Genomic DNA, 19,109 nt, shown 5'->3' with positions numbered 1-19,109 from the left:
TTTAAAAATAAAATTAAAAAGGGTGAGAAAATAGAGGGTTCAAAAAGGTGAGCAACCATGAATATTGTACGGATCAAGATGACTTTCACCTACCTGTTGTGGGAAATCACCTAACTTTGTTGTCTTTGCAAAATCAAAACATAAAGCAGGGAATAAATCAACCAGGAAAGAGGATGGTGTATGTGTACCCATGTACATGTGTGTACCCATGCACACAAATACACATAAGCCAGGCATAAGGCTAAGTTGGGAGGAAAGATGATTATCCAGAGAAAATACTTCTCTCCTGTTTGTTACCAAAACATATGTACATGCAGAAAGGGAATAAAGTAGATAAGCAAAGAATAAGTGTGGAAGGATATGTGGAAAAGATAGACCTTAAACAGAAACATAAAGAGAAACCACATTGCTTTGGCACTGCAGTAGGTGAAAGCAGTGTTTCTGCAAGTTGTGTGTCCGCATTTATTGTCCATCAACTAAGACGTCCTATCTCAGGTTGCACAAGCCTGGGCTGGAGGACCACATGGTAGCAGTGGGATGAGCAACACAGGGGATGGGCTTTCATATCCATTCCAAGAACTCTACAGCCCTCTAAAATACGCTCTGACATTCTGTTTACTCCAGTTCCACAAACGCTGCTATGAAAGCTACAGTACCTCCGCAGTTCATGATTTTTCTGACAGCTGTTGTGGTCAAAATTTTTCTGCTTCTTAAATAATCAGCCAATTGTCCTCCGATAGGTACAACAATCGTCATCACCATGTGTGGGACTGCTGACAAGAGACCCACCTGGGAAGAAAAGAAAGAGTGAGCTATTTTTCACTGATGCTGAAAGATGGACCCTTAATTGCCTGCCCAGCCCCAGTGCTAGGATCCAGCCATGCTCGGATTTCTCAATAAATACACAGTGAAGGCGTAAGTGATTTTGAGTATAGACCTGTCTCTTCCACCAAACAGGACGATTCTGAAAGGTAGAGATGCCTTTTATCCCTCACCGAGACCCCAGCAGCCAGCACTGGAAAAGCGCTTGGCATGGACCGAGTGCTCACTAATGGCAGCCACCATCCGTGACTCTGCTGGTTTTTCCAGTCTCCTCTGACAACGCCTGTAGCTGTGTAGACATCTACCTCTGCTGGGCTGCTATTCTTTCCCTTGTAAGAATGAGGCTTAATTATTTTATGATGATGGCTTATGTTTCACCATACAAACCCTTCCTCCCTGAAACACAGACAACCTAATGACAGTGGCTTGAAGCCACTGAACGAAATTATTGCTAAACTATCACAAGCAGTAGTTGCTACATGGATAACCACTGTTAGGAAGAGAGGAGCCACCTGCAAAACAAGCTTTAAGGTTCTCTCTGCTGCTGAGTAGTTTATAGAAAAAAGAAACCCCGTACCCTCAAATCTTCTTATCCTTGCCTAATATGCAGTGCTTGAGAAAGCTTCAAACACACTTTGATATTGAACAGAACATAAATATTTAAAAGCAGCTTAATACAGCTCTGATCCTTACTAAGGAGAAATTAAACAGCTGTGTACACTCTGCACAGAATGTACAACTTGTCTGACCTGCAGGCTACTAGATGTTACAGATCTGTTCCAAACCATGATCGGCAAATTTAATTATTTTATCATCTAAGGATATGCTCAGTAGAATCAAGAAATTCAAAGTTCAAGAACACCTGAAGCATGTATGTGTTTACCTTACTTATTGCAAATCCAAAGACCTCTTCAAAATAAGCAGGCTGACTTATTAAAAGCAAATAAAAGGTCCAGCTTCTGCAAAAATTTGCCACAATGATTGCATAAACCGGCAATGACGTGAAAAATCTTTTCCATGGTGTATTAAATTTCTAAAGAGTAAAAATATCATGAGATTATTAGTGAAAATATTGACATCTTATTTTTTAAGAAGACAACACAATGACTAAGAGAAATACTTATATAAAAGAGGCAAATCTTCATCTGTCCATTTGTACTTACACTTAGACTAACCAAGTTGGCTCCTTCTCCTATACTTGTCTCTATATACGTCCTCTCCTCACTGGATATTGTTGGGTGAGCTGCTGGGCACTCATAGGCCTGCAGCAGCCAGAACATGTACCAAATGATCCCAAACATCCCTGCAGTCAAAACACAAAAGGCTTGAGGATATGGTCTCATTTTTTCCTGCCTCTAATTTTTTTAATTTTTAAAATCCTCCCAGATAGCAATATGTTCAACTAGGAGGAAGGACTTTGTTGATTTTCCTGTTATTGTTTACTGGTGTATAAAGAAAGCTGATGCTTTGCCTGTTTAAAAAAAAATCCACTTTACCATAGATAATCTTAGGTAGACAAGTATCCCATTTACCCAATAACTATGAATCACCCTGTGAAGTCACAAAGTCAAATCACTCACCATAAATATAAAAGACGGAGGACCATCCAATGTACTGCACTAGCACCCCTGCCAGGGGCATAGCAACCACTGCCCCTGCGTAGGAACCTGAAACAAGAAAAGATAGAGGGAGATCGACCCATTTTCATGCAAGCCTTGTCAGCCCATTGTCCATGTGGTAAAGTTGAGAATGAATCAAACAAACAGGAGTCAGACTGCCTTCCTGCAGAGACTGGCAGCCTCCCAGTATGCCTAACAACAGAGCTTTTAGGAAGGGAAGGTCATCAGCATGCCCTTTCACTATCCAGAGACCATCCAGGAATTAGACAGAGATTGCTCAGGGACCATAATTTAAAACAACATGAGAGAAGAGAATCACAAAATGGGGGAAATATAAGAGAAGTTAAATTCAACCAGACACATTACTGCATGCTAAAGAAAGCAAACAAAGGAACATATGGAATCTGCCCTTCAGAGCTCACAGTTCAAGGTGCTCACTTGAAGTCTTTAAACAGAAAACATCAGTGGCCCGGCGCTGTGGCGCAGTAGGTTAATCCTCCACCTGCAGTACCAGCATACCATGTGAGTCCCGGTTCTAGTCCCAGCTGCTCCTCTTTCCATCCAGCTCTCTGCTATGGCCTGGGAAGCCAGAAGATGGCCCAAGTCCTTGGGCCCCTGCACCCAAGTGGGAGGCCCGGAGGAGTCTCCTAGCTCCTGGCTTCAGATCAGCAAGCTCCGGCCGTTGCAGCCATTTGGGGAGTGAACCAGCAGACGGAAGACCTTTCTCTCTTTCTCTCCCTCTCACAGTCTGTAACTCTACCTCTCAAATAACTAAATAAAATAAATAAAATCTAAAAAAAAAAAAAAAAAAAAAAAAAAAACAGAAAACATCAAAGTAGGAAAAAGATCGTGCTTTTATAGTTTCAATTTTTAAAAAATCAGAATATAATTGAATTCCAGGATGGCAAAACTGCCATCTCCATCTGTCTCTCTCATGGTACGTTTTCAAGTTTATTTCTGTTAATAAAAATTACAGAAGGCCATTGTTTTGAACTAGGTGCTGCACTAGGCAACACAGACCAGACTAAAAATCAAGATGGAGTCCCCTGTGCTAACGTTCCACATAACCAAATTGAAACTAATCCACTTATCTGACCTTCCAAGAAACCGGATAATTGCAAGATAACAGCCTAATTTCCCAGAAAGTTGAGTTTCAACTGACAATAATAAGGTTCCCCCTGCCTTACCCCTTTCACAGAAAAGGCAACTGATGTTAACCAGTTAGTAATTTTTATATTTTTGTCTTCCTATCCATTTTTTAAAAGTAAAGTAACATCAAAATGTACTTTTTGTTCTTTATTTCTGCTTTCCTCAGCCCTTCTCTGTCTATAAAAACAACCTCTGCTGCTCAGCCCATCAGAACACTAATTTCATTTTGTTAATGAAGAATTGGTTGATTCTAGAATGGAAAATAAAGACAAGTGAAATTAGTAGGGCCAGAGCTGTGCTGCAGTGGTTAAAAGCCCTGGCCTACAGCACTGGCATCCCACATGGGCACTGGTTTGAGTCCAGGCTGCTCCACTTCCAATCCAGTTCCCAGCTAATACACCTGGGAAAGCAGTGGAGGATGGCCCAAGTTCTTGGCCACTGTACCCACATGGGAGACCCAGAAGAAGCTCCTGGCTCCTGGCTTCAGTTTGGCTCAGCTGCAGCCATTGCACTCCCAGCTGGGGAGTGACCAGCAGATGGAAGACTTTCTCTGTCTCTAGCTCTCTCTGTAACTCTGCCTTTCAAAAATAATAAAATAAAATAAAATAAAATAAAAAGGTCTCAATAGAGACACTGTCCCCTCCTCCCCTCCTCAGATCGGGGTGAATTCTAAAAAAAAAAAAAAAAAAAAAAAAAAAAAAGAAAGAAAGAAAAGAAAAGAAAAAATTAGTATAGGGATTCTAGAGACTGGGAGGGGTTAAGGAAGAGGGGTAGAGAGAAACTAGATAAAGGGCACCAAAACATAGTTCAAAGTAATATGTTCTAGGGTTCCATAGCACCATAGGGTGATTATAGATCACAATCATGTTTTATATCCTTTATAGAGAACTGGAATAGAGGAGCTGATAGGCTCTAAACATGGAGGAAGGGGGTAATGGGAGAGATGGGGATACTGGTTAGCTGATTTGATCAGTTTATACTGGATGCACCTGTTGACATATTGCCTTTTGTCCCATAAAGCTGGATAAATATTACATGATCTTTAAATTGTCATGATGTTGCTCTTTGACATTTCTTATTTTGTAAATACTTAATATTGCAAATACTTACTTAAGTGTGTATGTTTATCTTGTCTAGACAAGATAGCGAGGGCTAGAGGCAGTGATGGGCCTCCACTATCTCCCACAATTCCAGGATATCTGGTGAGAAAACATGAGCCTTGCAAACTCCCAATACATATTAACTGAATTGAAAAGTTACTATCTGAAATTGACCCCTGGGCTGGGAATCAAAAAAGTTACTGCAGAAAAACTAATGAACTCAAAGGGCAATCCTTTATTCCAGAAGTCAATGCTCAGGAAAAGAGAAATTGGGGAGCTTGCAGGGATACAGGTTACGACACATCTTTCCAAACTGGGTCTGACTCTCTATGAAAGGCTAAAAGACTGAACCTGGGACCTGAAGTCTGAACATCACAACACCTGCGAAAGTCTCTAGACTCATTCTCCCCCGAGATAAGATAGGAATGAAATGTCTAACTCCTGTGTCTGTTTGAGGGGCAACTACACAATGTCATTGAAGACACTTTGTAAGCTCTAAAGGATTACACAAATGCCAGCTATTATTGCTATTATCACAGAATGACAACCATTTTTATTTCTTTATACAAACTTTAAAATTTCTCAAACCAGTAAGGCAAGTTCACCAGGGCAAACATTCAAAGAAGGCTGCAGGTCTGACTCTGCCTTGGTGTGGAGAAGGTGATCTTCCCTAGGCCAAATACGTCAGGAATGCAGATGAGGGTGGGGTCTCATAGATATGATGCCTATTGAATTGCAATATGAGAATCAACTGCAAATTCTCTCCCCAAACTGTACTCTATATATTGTGTGTGGGCGTGGAGGCAAATTGTTGAATTCTATGATTAGTATAGAGATGGTCCTCTATATATAAAGTCATACTAAAAATGATCCATAAGAAGAAGGAGATGGGAGAGGGAATGGAAGGTGGGAAGGGAGCGGGGTGGGGGGCATGAGGGAAAGAACCACTGTATTCCTAAAGTTGTATCTATGTAAAAATGCATTCATTAAATTAAAAAAAATTATGCAAAGAGACATGGAGACATGGAGAGTCCAGGAATAAACAACAACAACCAAGATTCATTGTGTGTGCTTTTGTTGTGGGGATAGGGACCCTAAATTATGCTGTGGAGATCCAGAGCCCTTGCTAGGTTGGAAAGACCTCCCAGCTAGACTTAGTCCAGGTTCTTGTCTTCCTGCAAATAAATACAACCAGGAGACGTAGAGAGAGGTGAGAGAAAAAAAAAAAAAAAAAAAAAGGCGGGATTTATTGAAAGGCAAAAAAAAAAAAAAAAGCAGGATTTATTGAAAGGCAAAGGGATAGCACACACTCAAAGGTGAGTGTGGGCAACCTCAAGAGAATTAGTGGAACTCAGACTGGGGTCCTGCTTTTATAGGATACAGGGTGGGGCTGTGGCACATGTGGTGAACTCCAAGGTGTTGTGGTACATAGTGGATAGTGAGGCTCAGCTGCAGGATGAGGAGTGGGTGTGCTAAGTCTTCAAGTGTGTTGAATCAGCACAAAAGAGTGATGGGATTTGAGTGGAGCACATGACCGTCCTGCTGGCAGTCCTTAGCTCTGGGTCCTCTGACTCCCTGCCTGGCCCATGTCACTTTCTGTGTGCTAAGCATTCTATTCCTGTGATGTTATTCTACCCTCTGCAACTTAATGAAGTCAGTCTCAATATTATCTCCATTTTACAAGGAAGCAAACAGTCCTGGGGGAGGGGAAGTAAATTGCCTGAGGTCACACAGGTGTGACAGAGTTCAGAATGCAGGTTCTTGGGACCTGTATTTAATAACTCAGCTCTGCCTCCTTCACACAAAAACATCCAATAATTCTCCATAGTAAGGAGCATTCTTTATGGGGCTGGCATTGTGGTGTAACAGGTTAAGTCACTGCCTGCAATGCTGACATCCCATATGGGCACACCACTTCCGATCCAGGTTCCTGCTAAGACATCTGAGAAGGCAGCAGAAAATGGTTCAAGTCCTTGGGCCCCAGCATTCAAATGAGAGACCTGAAGAAGCTCCTGGCTCCTGGCTTCAGCTTGGCCCAGCCCTGGCTGTTGCTGCCATCTAGGGAGTGAACCAGCAGATGGAAGACCTTTTTCTCTCTCTTTCCCTCTCCTTCCTTCTTCCTCTCTCATTGTAACTCTGCCCTTCAAATAAGTTTATATATATATATATATATATATATATATATATATATATATGAAAAAACAACATTCTTTGGGAAAATGCTACGACTTGACCTCAATGGCCTTCTTCTCTATCTGAAAAAACTCTTCCTCATCCTTCCAAATGGGCTTCAATGTCATCTCCCTTCACCCACAACCTTCGGGCATATACAACAAAGTGCTCTGCCCTGGGAGAAGGCTGCCCCTCTGGCCCTCGTGTGCTCACCATGACCATGAAGGAAACACGTAGCCCTTGAGTGATCACTGGATAGCACAGGGAGGGGCAGCAGCAGAATCAGGCGTAGGAAAGAGTCCCCAGATCTGCCTTTATGAGCCATGAGAATGTAAATCCTTTTTTCCTCCCTGAACCTAAGTTTCCTCAAGTACTAGACATGGGGGTGTAACGGGATGTTTTCTAGAATCTCTTCTCACTCTGAAATCTTTTGAGATCAAGAATCAATCAACCTCCTGGTCTGGGTTTCCTTGTAAGGACATTTTCCCTTGACTGTTTATTGAAATCAAGGCCACACCTTCACTGGGGAATGTAATAGGACCTGTGACCTTGACCAGGTAACTTTCCTTGGGAGTCAAACTACCTCTTAAATCAGCCCTTTTAGGGCTGTAAAGACGCACTAAGACTGGGGGGGGAGTGGCTGCGAGTCACTCTCATTTTGCTGGCAAATCAAAATGAAAAGCCTTACAAATAAGCCATCCAAAGAAGTCAAGACCAAGGATCCAGTAAACCACAAGATGAGTTGGGCAGAAGCTTATAAGCTCAGTAGTAGGGTCAGAGGTGCTCTTGAAATGCAAATGAGAAGCCAGATATGGTTTCTAAAGACATTTCAGCTGCACACGCATATCCAAACAAGGCAGAAAACAAATACATTGGCGGATGTTTCACACCAAATTCCCAGAAATATTTGATCACTATTACTAATGTAAGAATTGTTATTTGGCAGGTAAGTGGAAAATCAAGAGAAAAAAATAAAAACATTCACAAAAATGAAAAGGAAGTTTTATTTCTCTTCTTAGCAAAGAAGTACAGGTTAGCTTATCTTAGGAAATTCAGGCTAGCTTGAAAAATCAGACCTAAATTCTAACGCTAACTCTTTGGGTCCCATCATGACTTTTGTGGTCCAAGGTACTTTTGCCTACATGGGCACCTTCCCCCATAAACAATACTTTAAAATACATTTATAACTTTGTTGCTGCAGTTTTTCTATTGTGGATTGGTATCTAAGTAAACCCTTCAGAACCCTGCATCCTTCCAGCAATACATAGAGGGACCAGTCCCAAAAGGATGCTTATGGTGAGGAGCCTTAGCAAGACTGGGGGTCCTGTACTACTTGAGGATGCCTAAATCTACTTTCTGGTGAGATGGATGGTCTCTACTTCACTTTTATCTGGAATATAATGGCAAAAATAATTGAAATGTCTCTGATAAAATACACATTTGCTATGGTTTGAATGCAGTTTAAGTGTGTCCCTCACAGGTTTTTGTATTGAAAACATTGTCCTCACTGTGGCAGTGGGAGTTGGTGGGCCTTTAAGAGATGGGGCCTAGTAAAGGTTTTCAGGTCATTGAGGGTGTGTCTCTCTTGCTTCCTGCGCAATCTGTGGCTCTTGCCTGTGTTCACTCCTTCCATCATGATGCCATTCGCCATGAGGTCCTCATCAGAGCTGAGCCATGCTAGCACCACATTGCCATCTATCTTTAGAACTGTGAGCTCAATAAACCTCTTTTCTTTATAAAGTTAATCTGTCATTACAATAAGCAAAAATGGTCTAATGCAGTGTTAGCAGTGTGTAGTACGGAAAGTTCCAGAGCAAGAATCGGGTGGTTCTGCTCTGGCTCCATGACTTTGTATATGTGTGACCTTGAGTAATGGCCGTGTGACCTTGGGCAAATCATTGGACTTCAGTTTCAATGTAAAAAGAGAAGTGGGAGGTTTGATTATCCCATTTCTTCCACATTTACCCTTGGCAAATGTCATTTGTTGGCTATCCAACAGCCACTTCCAACCCTTTCTCCCTTCTTTTTTCCTGGAGAGGCTGTAGAAGGTAGGCAACTGCTTTCCTATCCTCCCCTGAGTAAGTAAAGTGTGTGACATAGTTACAGGAGTTGGAAGTCCGGTAGGGACTTTGGGAAAGTATTTGCTTTCCCTGCATGGATTGTTGAGCAGCACAAATAACAGCAACAGTCACTCACCTTTGTGATTCTGTTAGGTAGCAAGACTCTGCTTAAGACCCTTAATGGGGCTTTCAGTTACTTAAAGCCAAAATTCTAATACACCTACCACAAAAAGAGGTTGTGGCCAACCGGCTTCTCTCCAATGGTGGTGCCCACTTACTCCACATCCCGTGGCAGGCGGGGTAGGTCACACCCTGGCAGAAGGATTGGAAATAGATTAATTTCCTGCAGTTTCTATATGTTTAAAACATGGATGCTGCTTCTTTACACCAGCTACAGTTTAAAAGGCCAATTCATAGACACTGCTAGAGACTGAATGCCTGTTTCCCCCACCAGATTCTTATGTTGAAACCTAATCCTCCATATGATGGTGTTTGGAGATGGACCTCTGGGTGACTATGTTATGAGGATGGCAACCCCAGGAAGGGCCCTTGCCCCTTCAGCCATATGAAGACCCAGAGAAGATAATGGTGTGTGAGTCAGGAAGAAGCCCACACCAGATACCAAGTCTGCTGGTACCTTGATCTCACCGTTCCCAGCCTCCAGAACTGGGAGAAATGAATTTTTGTTGCTTATTAACCACTGGTTTATGGTATTCTGTTACAGTAGCCCCAAAAGCTAAGACACCATGATTCAGATTTTTGACTCACAGCACATATGCTAAAATTCAAATAAAGTGCAAATGTGAATATGATAGGGAAAGGGGAAGGAAGTTTTTACATTTCCTGTATTGCAGAATATCAGTATAAGAAGGGAATTCCATGATCTCTCGGTCCATTCTCTCATTTCAAGATACAGGAGCTGAGTGAGGCTCAGACTCGTAAGGTGACTAGAACTTAATCTTCATGACTGCTAATATCACATTCTTCCCACCACACCAGTGTTTCCCAAAGTGTGCTAGTAGGACTAGAGTTGGATTTGAGGGGCTACAACAACTTACCCTCTTAATTATAAATGCTACATAAACATTCTAATCCATTTTAGGAAAAAATGTAATTAGCACATTACTTTGGGTTGAGTAGGATTTGTCTCTCCAAAACTCATGTAAGGGGTTTAAACTTTGATGCTGTAATGTTAATGATTGATGGATTGGAGTGGGGTGGGGGGGCTTGATCTAATTATGGCATTTGTAAAGTATGTCTGGTGGGATGTCTTTGGGTCAGTGAGGCTGTGTCCTCAGAGATTGGTTCTTACAACAGGATAGATTATTATTTGAGTTCAAGTTCTACCTAGGCTCGCTCACTCGTGTTCTCTCTCTCTCTGTTTCCTGACTCACTGTGTGATTGTTACTCCACAAATGCATGACAAGCCTCCACCAGTTATGGGCCACTAATCCTAAACCATAACCTCCAAACTGTAAGCTAACATAAACCTTTTCCATCCCAAGAAACTCCTTGAGAGTTCTAATTAAGGTCAGGAAAGCAGACTAATATATACATCAAAGCTATGATTTCAAAGATATTGTTATCTGGAACAAGGGATTTTGGGGTTTCTTTTTTATTTTAAGTGAGTTGATCTAGGTGAAAACAACAGTCAAGTAACTGTACAAGTTGTACATGGTTATAACAAAGTGAGGACAACTAGCACTGAGTGACTGAGTTTGAATAATGTTGCTGTACTTAAGAAGTTGGCAAGGTAGAGCCCAGTTTGGCCCACCACCTGTTTTTGTACAGCCCACAAGCTGATAATGATTTTTAAAAAAGAGTTATTTTATTTATTTGAAAAGCAGAGTTAGAGAAAGAGAGAGAGAGACAGACAGAAAGAGATTGTCCATCTGCTGGTTCACACCCAAAATGTCCACAACAGCCAGGACTGGGCCAGGCTGAAGTCAAGAACCAGGAGCTTCTTCTAGGTCTCATACATGGGTGGCAGGGGCCCAATCACTTGGGCCATTTTCTGCTGCTTTCCCCAGGCCATTAGAAGGGAGCTAGATTGGAAGTGGAGCAGCTAAGACACAAACCAGTGCCCAGATGGGCTTAACCAACTATGCTGCAACACCAGCCCCTAAAAATGATTTTTATGTTTTTAAGTGGTAAGGAAAAAAATCAAAGGGAGAATTATATTTTATGGCAACCTATATGCCACATTGGCTTCACATTTTAGGGTCTAAAAAGCTTTACTGGAATACAGCCATGTCCATGTGTCTCCATATTGTCTGTGATTGTTTTTGTACTATAAGAGCAGAGTTCAGTAGTTGCAACAAAGTTGGCATGGCCATTAGAGCCCTAAATATTTACCCTTGGCACTGCATCAAGTTGCCATTTTCGTGGAGTTAAATTTTGGCATCAGACTACACCCTTGGAAACTTGCACATTATTAATACATTGACTTAAATTGCTGTGGTTGAAAGAGCCCTTGCTATGTCAGCTCTAAGTTTTAGTTTCATCTTCTATTAACATAAAGTAGTTTATTAGATTATCTCTAAAGTCATTATGGAAATCTATTAGATATAAATGTGGAATAAGACAAGCCATTTTAAGTAAAATATTTGTAATTGTAGCCATCATCAGAGAGCTGAGATAGCAGGACAAGGTAGAAAATTGGAAAACTAAGAAAAGGGGATTTTGGGCGCAGTGTTGTGGCGCAACAGGTTGAACCACAACCCACAATGCTGGTATCCCATATGAATGCCAGTTCAAGTTCCAACTGCTCCACTTCTAATCTTTGCTAGTGCACCTGGGAAAGCAGTGGAAGATGACCAAAGTACTTGGGCCGCTGCTACTCAAACAGGAGGCCCGGATGCAGTTTCTGGCTCCTGGCTCTGGCCCAGTCCAGCCCCAGTCATTGTGGCCATTTGGGAAGTAGATCATAGATGGATGATCTCTTACTTGCTCTGTAACTCTGTCTTTCAGACAAATAAGTAAGTCTTTTTTAATTTATTTTGTTTGTTTTTAATAAATCTTCAAAATGTAATGCAGCTTTAAAAAGGAAGACAGGAAGGAATGGGGATGGTTTTCTTGAGCTGAATTTTCTAAAAGATTACATTGTCTCTGGCAATATAAAAAACCATGAGGAAAGCCTTTCCTACCTCCACTAGACCTTGCAAAATTCTGACACACATGACGCATCCATAATGCACTCTGGCCGCAGAAGGAATGAACATGTTCAAAGTTGATGTTAAGAAGATGGCAGCTCCAAAGACCCTGAGGGACCAAAGCACTATGTTACTGGAAGACCAGGTGATAGTTGATGCACTTCAGTTAAACATCTAAAAAGAACCTAACAGTTTATATAAGATCCCTGTGAAAATGAAGACAAATTAATTCAGAGAAATAAGTGTATTAGGGTCTCCTGTGCCCCCAAGCTAGACTGTGGCTGCTTTGATTCCCAAGGTCCAGTCTCGACCAAATATAGACACATTTTTGGAAGCACAGGTGTCTTCTTGGATGGTGTCCTAGAAAGCTGCAGAATGAGCAGCTTGAAGGGAGCTTGCTGGAGACCCACCCATATGAGAAATACAATTGGAAAGGAACTGGAAATATTTTCTATTCTTTTTCTCGTGCATGTTATACTCTGCCCGGGGCCACCAAACTGAACCTTCTTGACTATTCCTTTCTAACGCTCCCATGTTTGAGGCTGTGTCTCCTGCTTCCCAGGGCTGTACTCTAGTTTCCCAGTTTTCTTTTGCCTTGGAACCAACCAAGCACAAGAGAGGTGGCCCTTCAATCACAACTCAGTGTCCCTGCCCTCTCCACCCTGCTCAGCTCACAAGAAAAAAAGCACCATTTTTTCTCTTCCCCCTCAGGTTAATGATGCTTCAACCTTTTTTCCCATACAATACAATCATATTATTGTGATTTCTTTATAGGACAGAGGTGTAGGCAGTAACCTAGGAAATCAAAACTGCCAATATTAGTATTTGTATCACTTTATAAGAAGAATAGATTCTCTACATTTCCACTAAACTAGGGTCTTTTTGCTTTTTACTTGATGAACTCTTTAATACTGGCATGTTAAGCACTTGATACAATGGAAATTAAAGATATGTTATCTCAAAAGAGAAGGGGAAAGGGAGAGGGAGGGAGGGGGAGAGAGAGAAAGGGAGAGAGTATGGGAGAAAGGGACTATCATTATATCCTCAGAACTGTATCTATTAACTATATTGAACCTGTTAAAGACTAAAAAAATGAAAATTAAAAAATAAAGTTAGAAAATAAGATATAAACAAGAAGATGAGTAAAAACAATCATGTTTGCACGTTTTTGGATCTCACAGTAAAGGTTTTTTTAAGTTTTACCCATAAAGAAAATATATTTTATATTACAACACCATCTATGCTCATACACACAAATGTAACTGAAATAAGTTTCAAAAACCAATCATTGTTCTTATGCGCAATGCACTTAGTATTTACTATTCTGCTTTATTCAATTTATTCTGTTTCTCTCTCATCTCTCTCAAATATTTGTTAAATTGCTATAGCAGTATCACAACCATTTAATAAGTTGTTTTAGAGTCTGAAAAACACAGCTTTATAAAATGCAATATACTTCATAAAATCCATTGATATAGTCATATGAGAAATACAATTGGAAAGGAACTGGAAATATTTTCTATTCTTTTTCTCATGCACGTTATACTCTCTATCTCCCCCAAGTGGTCATCCTCTTCTGCTTGACTACCTCTAGTGACAGAGAACTCATTGCAAATTGACATAGCTCCTTCTGTTCTGAGACACTTTTAATTGCTCAAGCACCCACTATAAAGTCTCAAGGGCATCAAAGGCACATTGTGCAGTCTAAAGGCAAGCCCTTACTACTGACATGACAAAACCTTATGAGTGCCTAGGATGGCAGAATGTCAGTGGTGAAAGAGAACTGAAATGCAATGTGGTTGAATGGTTTCACTTTACAGATGAGAAAACTGAGGCCCAGTGAGAGAGGGAAAGTAACTCAGTAGAGGTTACCAGTGAGCCATTAAGGAGCCAGGATCTATTCCTCCTGACTCATAGTTAAATGTTCTCTTTTATCACGTAATCGCTTAAACAGTTACAAGGTAAATTATATTGGTCAAAAATGTAAGTATAGGGGCCTGCGTCGTGGCGCTGTAGGTTAATCCTCTGCCTGCGGCGCTGGCATCCCATATGGGCACTGGTTCTAATCCTGGCTGTTCCATTTCCAGTCCAGCTCTCTGCTATGGCCTGGGAAAGCAGTAGAAGATAGTCTAAGTGCTTGGGCCCCTGCACCCACGTGGGAGACCAGGAAGAAATGCCTGGCCCCTGGCTTCAGATAGGCGCAGCTCTGGCTGTGTGGCCATCTGGGGAGTGAACCAGCAGTTGGAAGACCCTTCTCTCTGTCTCTCACTCTCACTGTCTGTAACTCTAACTCTCAAATAGAAATAAATAAAATCTTTAAAAAAAATCTTTACACACAAACACAATTGAAAAAAAAAAGTATGTATATAGACTCTGAAGAACAGGACTGGGGTGAGCATTTAGCCTAGCGGTTAAGACATAAATTAAAATGCCCACTTCTCACATCAAGATTTGATATTCAGCTCTAGCTCCTGACTCTGGTTCCTGCTAATGCAGACCCACAAGGCAGCAGTGATGGCTCATGTAATTACTGGGTTCCTGCTTCCCATATGGGAGACTTGGATTGAGTTCCCAACTTCCAGCTTCAGCCCGCACAGTTCTAACCTTTATGGGCATTTGGGAAATGAACCAGTGAAAGGGAGCACACATATTCTCTCTCTCTCTCCTCCCCGCATTCTTTCATTTTCTTTCTCCCATAATAATTTACTACAGAATAGACTATTTGAGATCAAGATCTGCAAATTGTATGTATGAGGATGGCTCTCATTTTTCATTTTGCACCCTCAAAATGAGCATTGACCCTGCAGATTTTACAAAGGTAGAAAGCCACTTTATAACCTGTACAGCACTGCCGTTGGATCCATTTATCTTACCTGTTAGCAGCAAACTTGTTTGAAATGAAACCGCCTGGAATTTGTGTCACAATATAGCCCCAGAAGAAAGATCCGTGGATCAGGCCCACTGTCTCTGGATCCCAGTTAAACTGTGCCGTCTGGAGATGAGGAATCAGATACAGTTAGGGTTGTAAGGAAACACTTCACCAGCATTGCATTTCTCACCAAGAATCCTGCCTAATAACACCATGAGGCTTCTCTTTCCTTCCTTTATTGAACGAGTGTTTCTGGAGGTTGCCTCGCGTCCTTGAGATACGGCAGTGAGCAAAACAAAGTCCCTCCTCTCTTGGAGCTCACCTTCAAAGGAGAAAGAGGCACATATTTAAACATCTGTATGTTGAGAAAATAGTGATGAGGGCTAGGAGTAAAAAAAGAAAACAGCTTATGAAGAAAACAACAGTGTTTAGTGTTACCAGGTTATTTACTAGTTGATTCAGATACCAGCTTAGAGCACAAAGAGAGTCCATCTTGGGTCTCTCATTTCTTAAAGAAGATAATAAGAACTATTCTAGGTGCCCATAGAAAGTGTGGGGCTAAATGGCATGACTGTTTGCAGTAGATTATGAAAGAGTCTTCCTGCATCAGATGAGGATAGTGCCTCAAGCACAGTGAAGTCTCAGTTAGCAGTCACTATTGTTACTCTAATGGGACAGAGGCCACCGCCTGCCCTCCCCCAACTCTCAGGCCACTGAGAATGTCCTTTGCCAGGGCTAGAGTCCCTCTTCTCACTTCCTTCTCCATGCTGAACAGTTCCTTGCTTTCAGACTCATGGCACGTGTCTTTTCCTCTACGGAAGCTTCCTGACCATCTCACTCCACATTGACTTGGTCTCTGCTTCCTGGGTTTGTCCCACAGAGCTGTGATCCTGCAGCCCTGGTGTTCCCTTGTGCTGCCCTCAGAGTAGCTGTGCACATGTCCATGTCCCACCCTGGGGGATGAGAAGCTCTAGGAAGGCACCCCCGTCCTGTTCAGAAGGTGCAAGGAAACATTTGCTGAGTGGGTGAATACATGAGTGGCTCTGGGAATCATTGACACAAAAATGCCAGAATGGAGTGAGGGCTCCTCATTATCAATAAACTATGTTTTGTAAACTTTCATCACAGTTTATTTTCTTCTCACAAGTTATTACACATTTATTTGATAATTTATTCAACGTTCACCTACTGTTTCCGTATACTAGGTCAGGTGCTGGACAATACAAATACAAATTCAAACAGGAACTGCCTTGGCCTTCAAACCACAGCCTAAGTGACATCATTCTGTATTTTCTCTATTATACTGAACACTGTGCCAATTAGGAAGATGAAACTCAAGAGTAAAAAGGAACTAATAACCATTCATTCGGATCAGATCACCAAATTTTCATTTGGTGCCTATTTTTGTGTCACATATCATTTTAAGCATTCGGGTTACACCAGTGAATAACAGTAATGCCTGCCTTTATAAAGAAGCAAATGTGAGCCGGCGCCGCGGCTCACTAGGCTAATCCTCCACCTAGCGGCACCGGCACATCGGGTTCTAGTCCCGGTCAGGCGGGACGCCGGATTCTGTCCGGTTGCCCCTCTTCCAGGCCAGCTCTCTGCTGTGGCCCGGGAGTGCAGTGGAGGATGGCCCAAGTCCTTGGGCCCTGCACCCCATGGGAGACCAGGATAAGTACCTGGCTCCGCCATCGGGTCAGCACGGTGTGCCGGCCGCAGCGCGCTGGCCGCGGCGGCCATTGGAGGGTGAACCAACGGCAAAGGAAGACCTTTCTCTCTGTCTCTCTCTCTCACTGTCCACTCTGCCTGTCAAAAAATAAAAAATAAATAAACTAAAAAAAATAAAGAAAGAAAGAAGCAAATGTGGATAGCAGGTAATAAACAACTATATAGTGAGTTAGATGGTAACCAACAATGAGAAGTGGAAAAAATTCAAGGAATTGGGATATGAAGTGTTGGGTGGGGTGAGAGGGACTGAACTTTTAGATACAAGGACCAGGACAGACGTCACTGAGATGATTTTTGAGTAAAGACCTAAAGGAAAGAACAGAGCCAGTCATGCTGTCATCTGAAAGGCGAGTTTCCAAGCAGAAAACAGCAAGGTGAGTGAGGGTCCCGAGGTGCAGGTCCATGTAGCTTGAGGGTCATGACGAGGAGGGGAAGAAGAGCGGGTACTGGAGTAAGAGAGGCTGAAATGGTGAAGAGCTCTTTACGGACCTTGGCCTTGACACAGAGATAAAGACCATTGCAAGATTTAAGCAGGGGAGGGATGTGATCTTGTTGAGGCACTTTCCATTATTTCCTCCTTTAATCCTTGGAACACTGAGGGGTAATTATTATTACGCATTCTTCGAAAGTGAGGAAACAGAGGCCTAATGAAATGAATTCACTTGCCCAGGGTCACACAGCTAGTTGTAGGAGAGAGGTCACAACCTCTCATCTGCCTGATCATCATCCCCGCCCCCTGGCAAAAGCTACCTTCTCTCCAGCGTTGTTTTTTGTTTGTTTGTTTGTTTGTTTGTTTGTTTTTGACAGGCAAAGTGGACAGTGAGAGAGAGAGACAGAGAGAAAGGTCTTCCTTTTGCCCTTGGTTCACCTCCAATGGCCGCCGCACAGCGCTGATCCGATGGCAGGAGCCAGGTAGTGCAGGGCCCAAGGACTTGGGCCATCCTCCACTGCACTCCCTGGCCACAGCAGAGAGCTGGCCTGGAAGAGGGGCAACCGGGACAGAATCCGGCGCCCGGACCGGGACTAGAACCCAGTTGCAGGCGCCGCAAGGCGGAGGATTAGTCTAGTGAGCCACTGCGCCGGCCCCTCTCCAGCTTTTATACAGACTTGATTTTCTCACTCTGGAGAATTGAGACTTCTTTGTCCTGAGGTGCTGAATGACCCAAAGATCCAAGGCAGAGGAATAACTGAAGCCTTTTTCAGTCTCACTTCATCCTGCTGCTAATTACCAGTCCCATCATCCTTTTGTCTTGCCTTCCTCCCTGAGGAAATGGGGTTTCTATTGTCCTCTGAAAGAAATGACACAAAACACTTAGGCCTGCTGAGAACTGACCTGCATCATCTTCTGAGCCCTAGGTAAACCATCACAGTGGACTAAGGATTTATACATTTCTCCAAGAAAGTCACAGAAATGGTCAATTGCTATAAGAAAATATAGTCAGTGTCACTAACTGTTAAAGAAATGCAAATCAACACCTCAGTGAGATATCACTTTCTTATCAAAAAATGAGAACAGAGATATAAGGATATGGAGAAATTGGAAGCATTACGTACTGTTGGTTGGAAGGTAGAACGGTAAAGCCACTTTGGAAAACAGCATGGGGGACACTCAAAAAATTAAAAGTAGAACTATTATATAATTCACCAATTCCAAATATTTAGCAAAATATTTACAGTCATTTTTGAGGGGCTTCAAAAATTTGTGGAAAATTTGAATTAAAAATTTTATTTTAGTCCAAATTTTTAAAAATCCTTGCACAGTTTTCATGATATGCATTTTCCATGAACTTTTTGAAGACCCCACATATTGTACACTTAAAATTTTATTTAAGAAGATAGCTGTTAGGTTAAGCATTCTTAACACAATGAAATATTTTAAAATAAAAAATAAAGCAGGGTAGACATTGTAGCACAGTGAGTAAAGCTGCTGCTTGCAGTGCCCACATCACTTACTGGAATGCCAGTTCAAGTCTCAGATAGTCCACTTCCAGTCCAGCTCCCAGATAATACACTTGGGAAGTAGCAGACAATGGCCCAAGTACTTGAGTCCCTGCTACTGATGTGGGAGACCCGGAGGGAATTCGTAGCTCTTGGCTTCAGCCTGGCCCAGCCCAGCTGTTGTAGTCATTTGGGAAGTGAACCAGTAGATGGAAGTTCTCTCTCTCTGTCTCTCTTTCTCTCTGTGTATGTGTGTCACTCTGCTTTTCAAACAAGTAAATTAACAAATCTTTTTGTAAAAATAAAGTGGGGGCTGGCACTGGTGGGTTAAGCCACTGCCTGTAGCATTGGCAGCCCATATGGGCAACAGTTCAATTTCCAACTGCTCCACTTTTGATCCAGCTCCCTGCTAATGTGCCTGGCTGGGAAAGCATCAGAAAATAGCCCAAGTGCTTGAGCCCCTAAACTCATATAGGGGACCCAGAAGCAGCTCTTGG

At 42.2% G+C, this 19,109-nt stretch overlaps 1 protein-coding gene across 2 annotated transcripts in view; it reads right to left on the bottom strand.

The window, feature by feature from the left end:
• Positions 1-19,109, bottom strand: part of SLC17A8 (solute carrier family 17 member 8) — a 55,724-nt gene that overhangs the window by 14,247 nt on the left and 22,368 nt on the right. The window contains exons 1-8 of one of the 2 annotated variants that reach the window (XM_051846581.2): positions 18,008-18,356; positions 14,948-15,066; positions 12,069-12,183; positions 9,147-9,234; positions 2,403-2,489; positions 1,986-2,125; positions 1,706-1,855; positions 657-789 (exon numbers count right to left, since the gene is read on the bottom strand). In XM_051846581.2, coding sequence (XP_051702541.2) covers positions 657-789; positions 1,706-1,855; positions 1,986-2,125; positions 2,403-2,489; positions 9,147-9,234; positions 12,069-12,183; positions 14,948-15,066; positions 18,008-18,064 — 889 coding nt within the window. In that variant the 5' untranslated portion in view covers positions 18,065-18,356. Of the gene's footprint in view, positions 1-656; positions 790-1,705; positions 1,856-1,985; positions 2,126-2,402; positions 2,490-9,146; positions 9,235-12,068; positions 12,184-14,947; positions 15,067-18,007; positions 18,357-19,109 lie in introns of those variants that run through there. The other variant, XM_002711219.5, reaches the window with a different exon arrangement.

This window comes from Oryctolagus cuniculus, chromosome 11 (genome assembly GCF_964237555.1).
Source record: "Oryctolagus cuniculus chromosome 11, mOryCun1.1, whole genome shotgun sequence".
In the NCBI taxonomy this organism is placed as follows: Eukaryota; Metazoa; Chordata; class Mammalia; order Lagomorpha; family Leporidae; genus Oryctolagus; species Oryctolagus cuniculus.
Note: the sequence above shows the minus strand (reverse complement) of the source record. Positions and strands in the feature narration are given on the sequence as shown.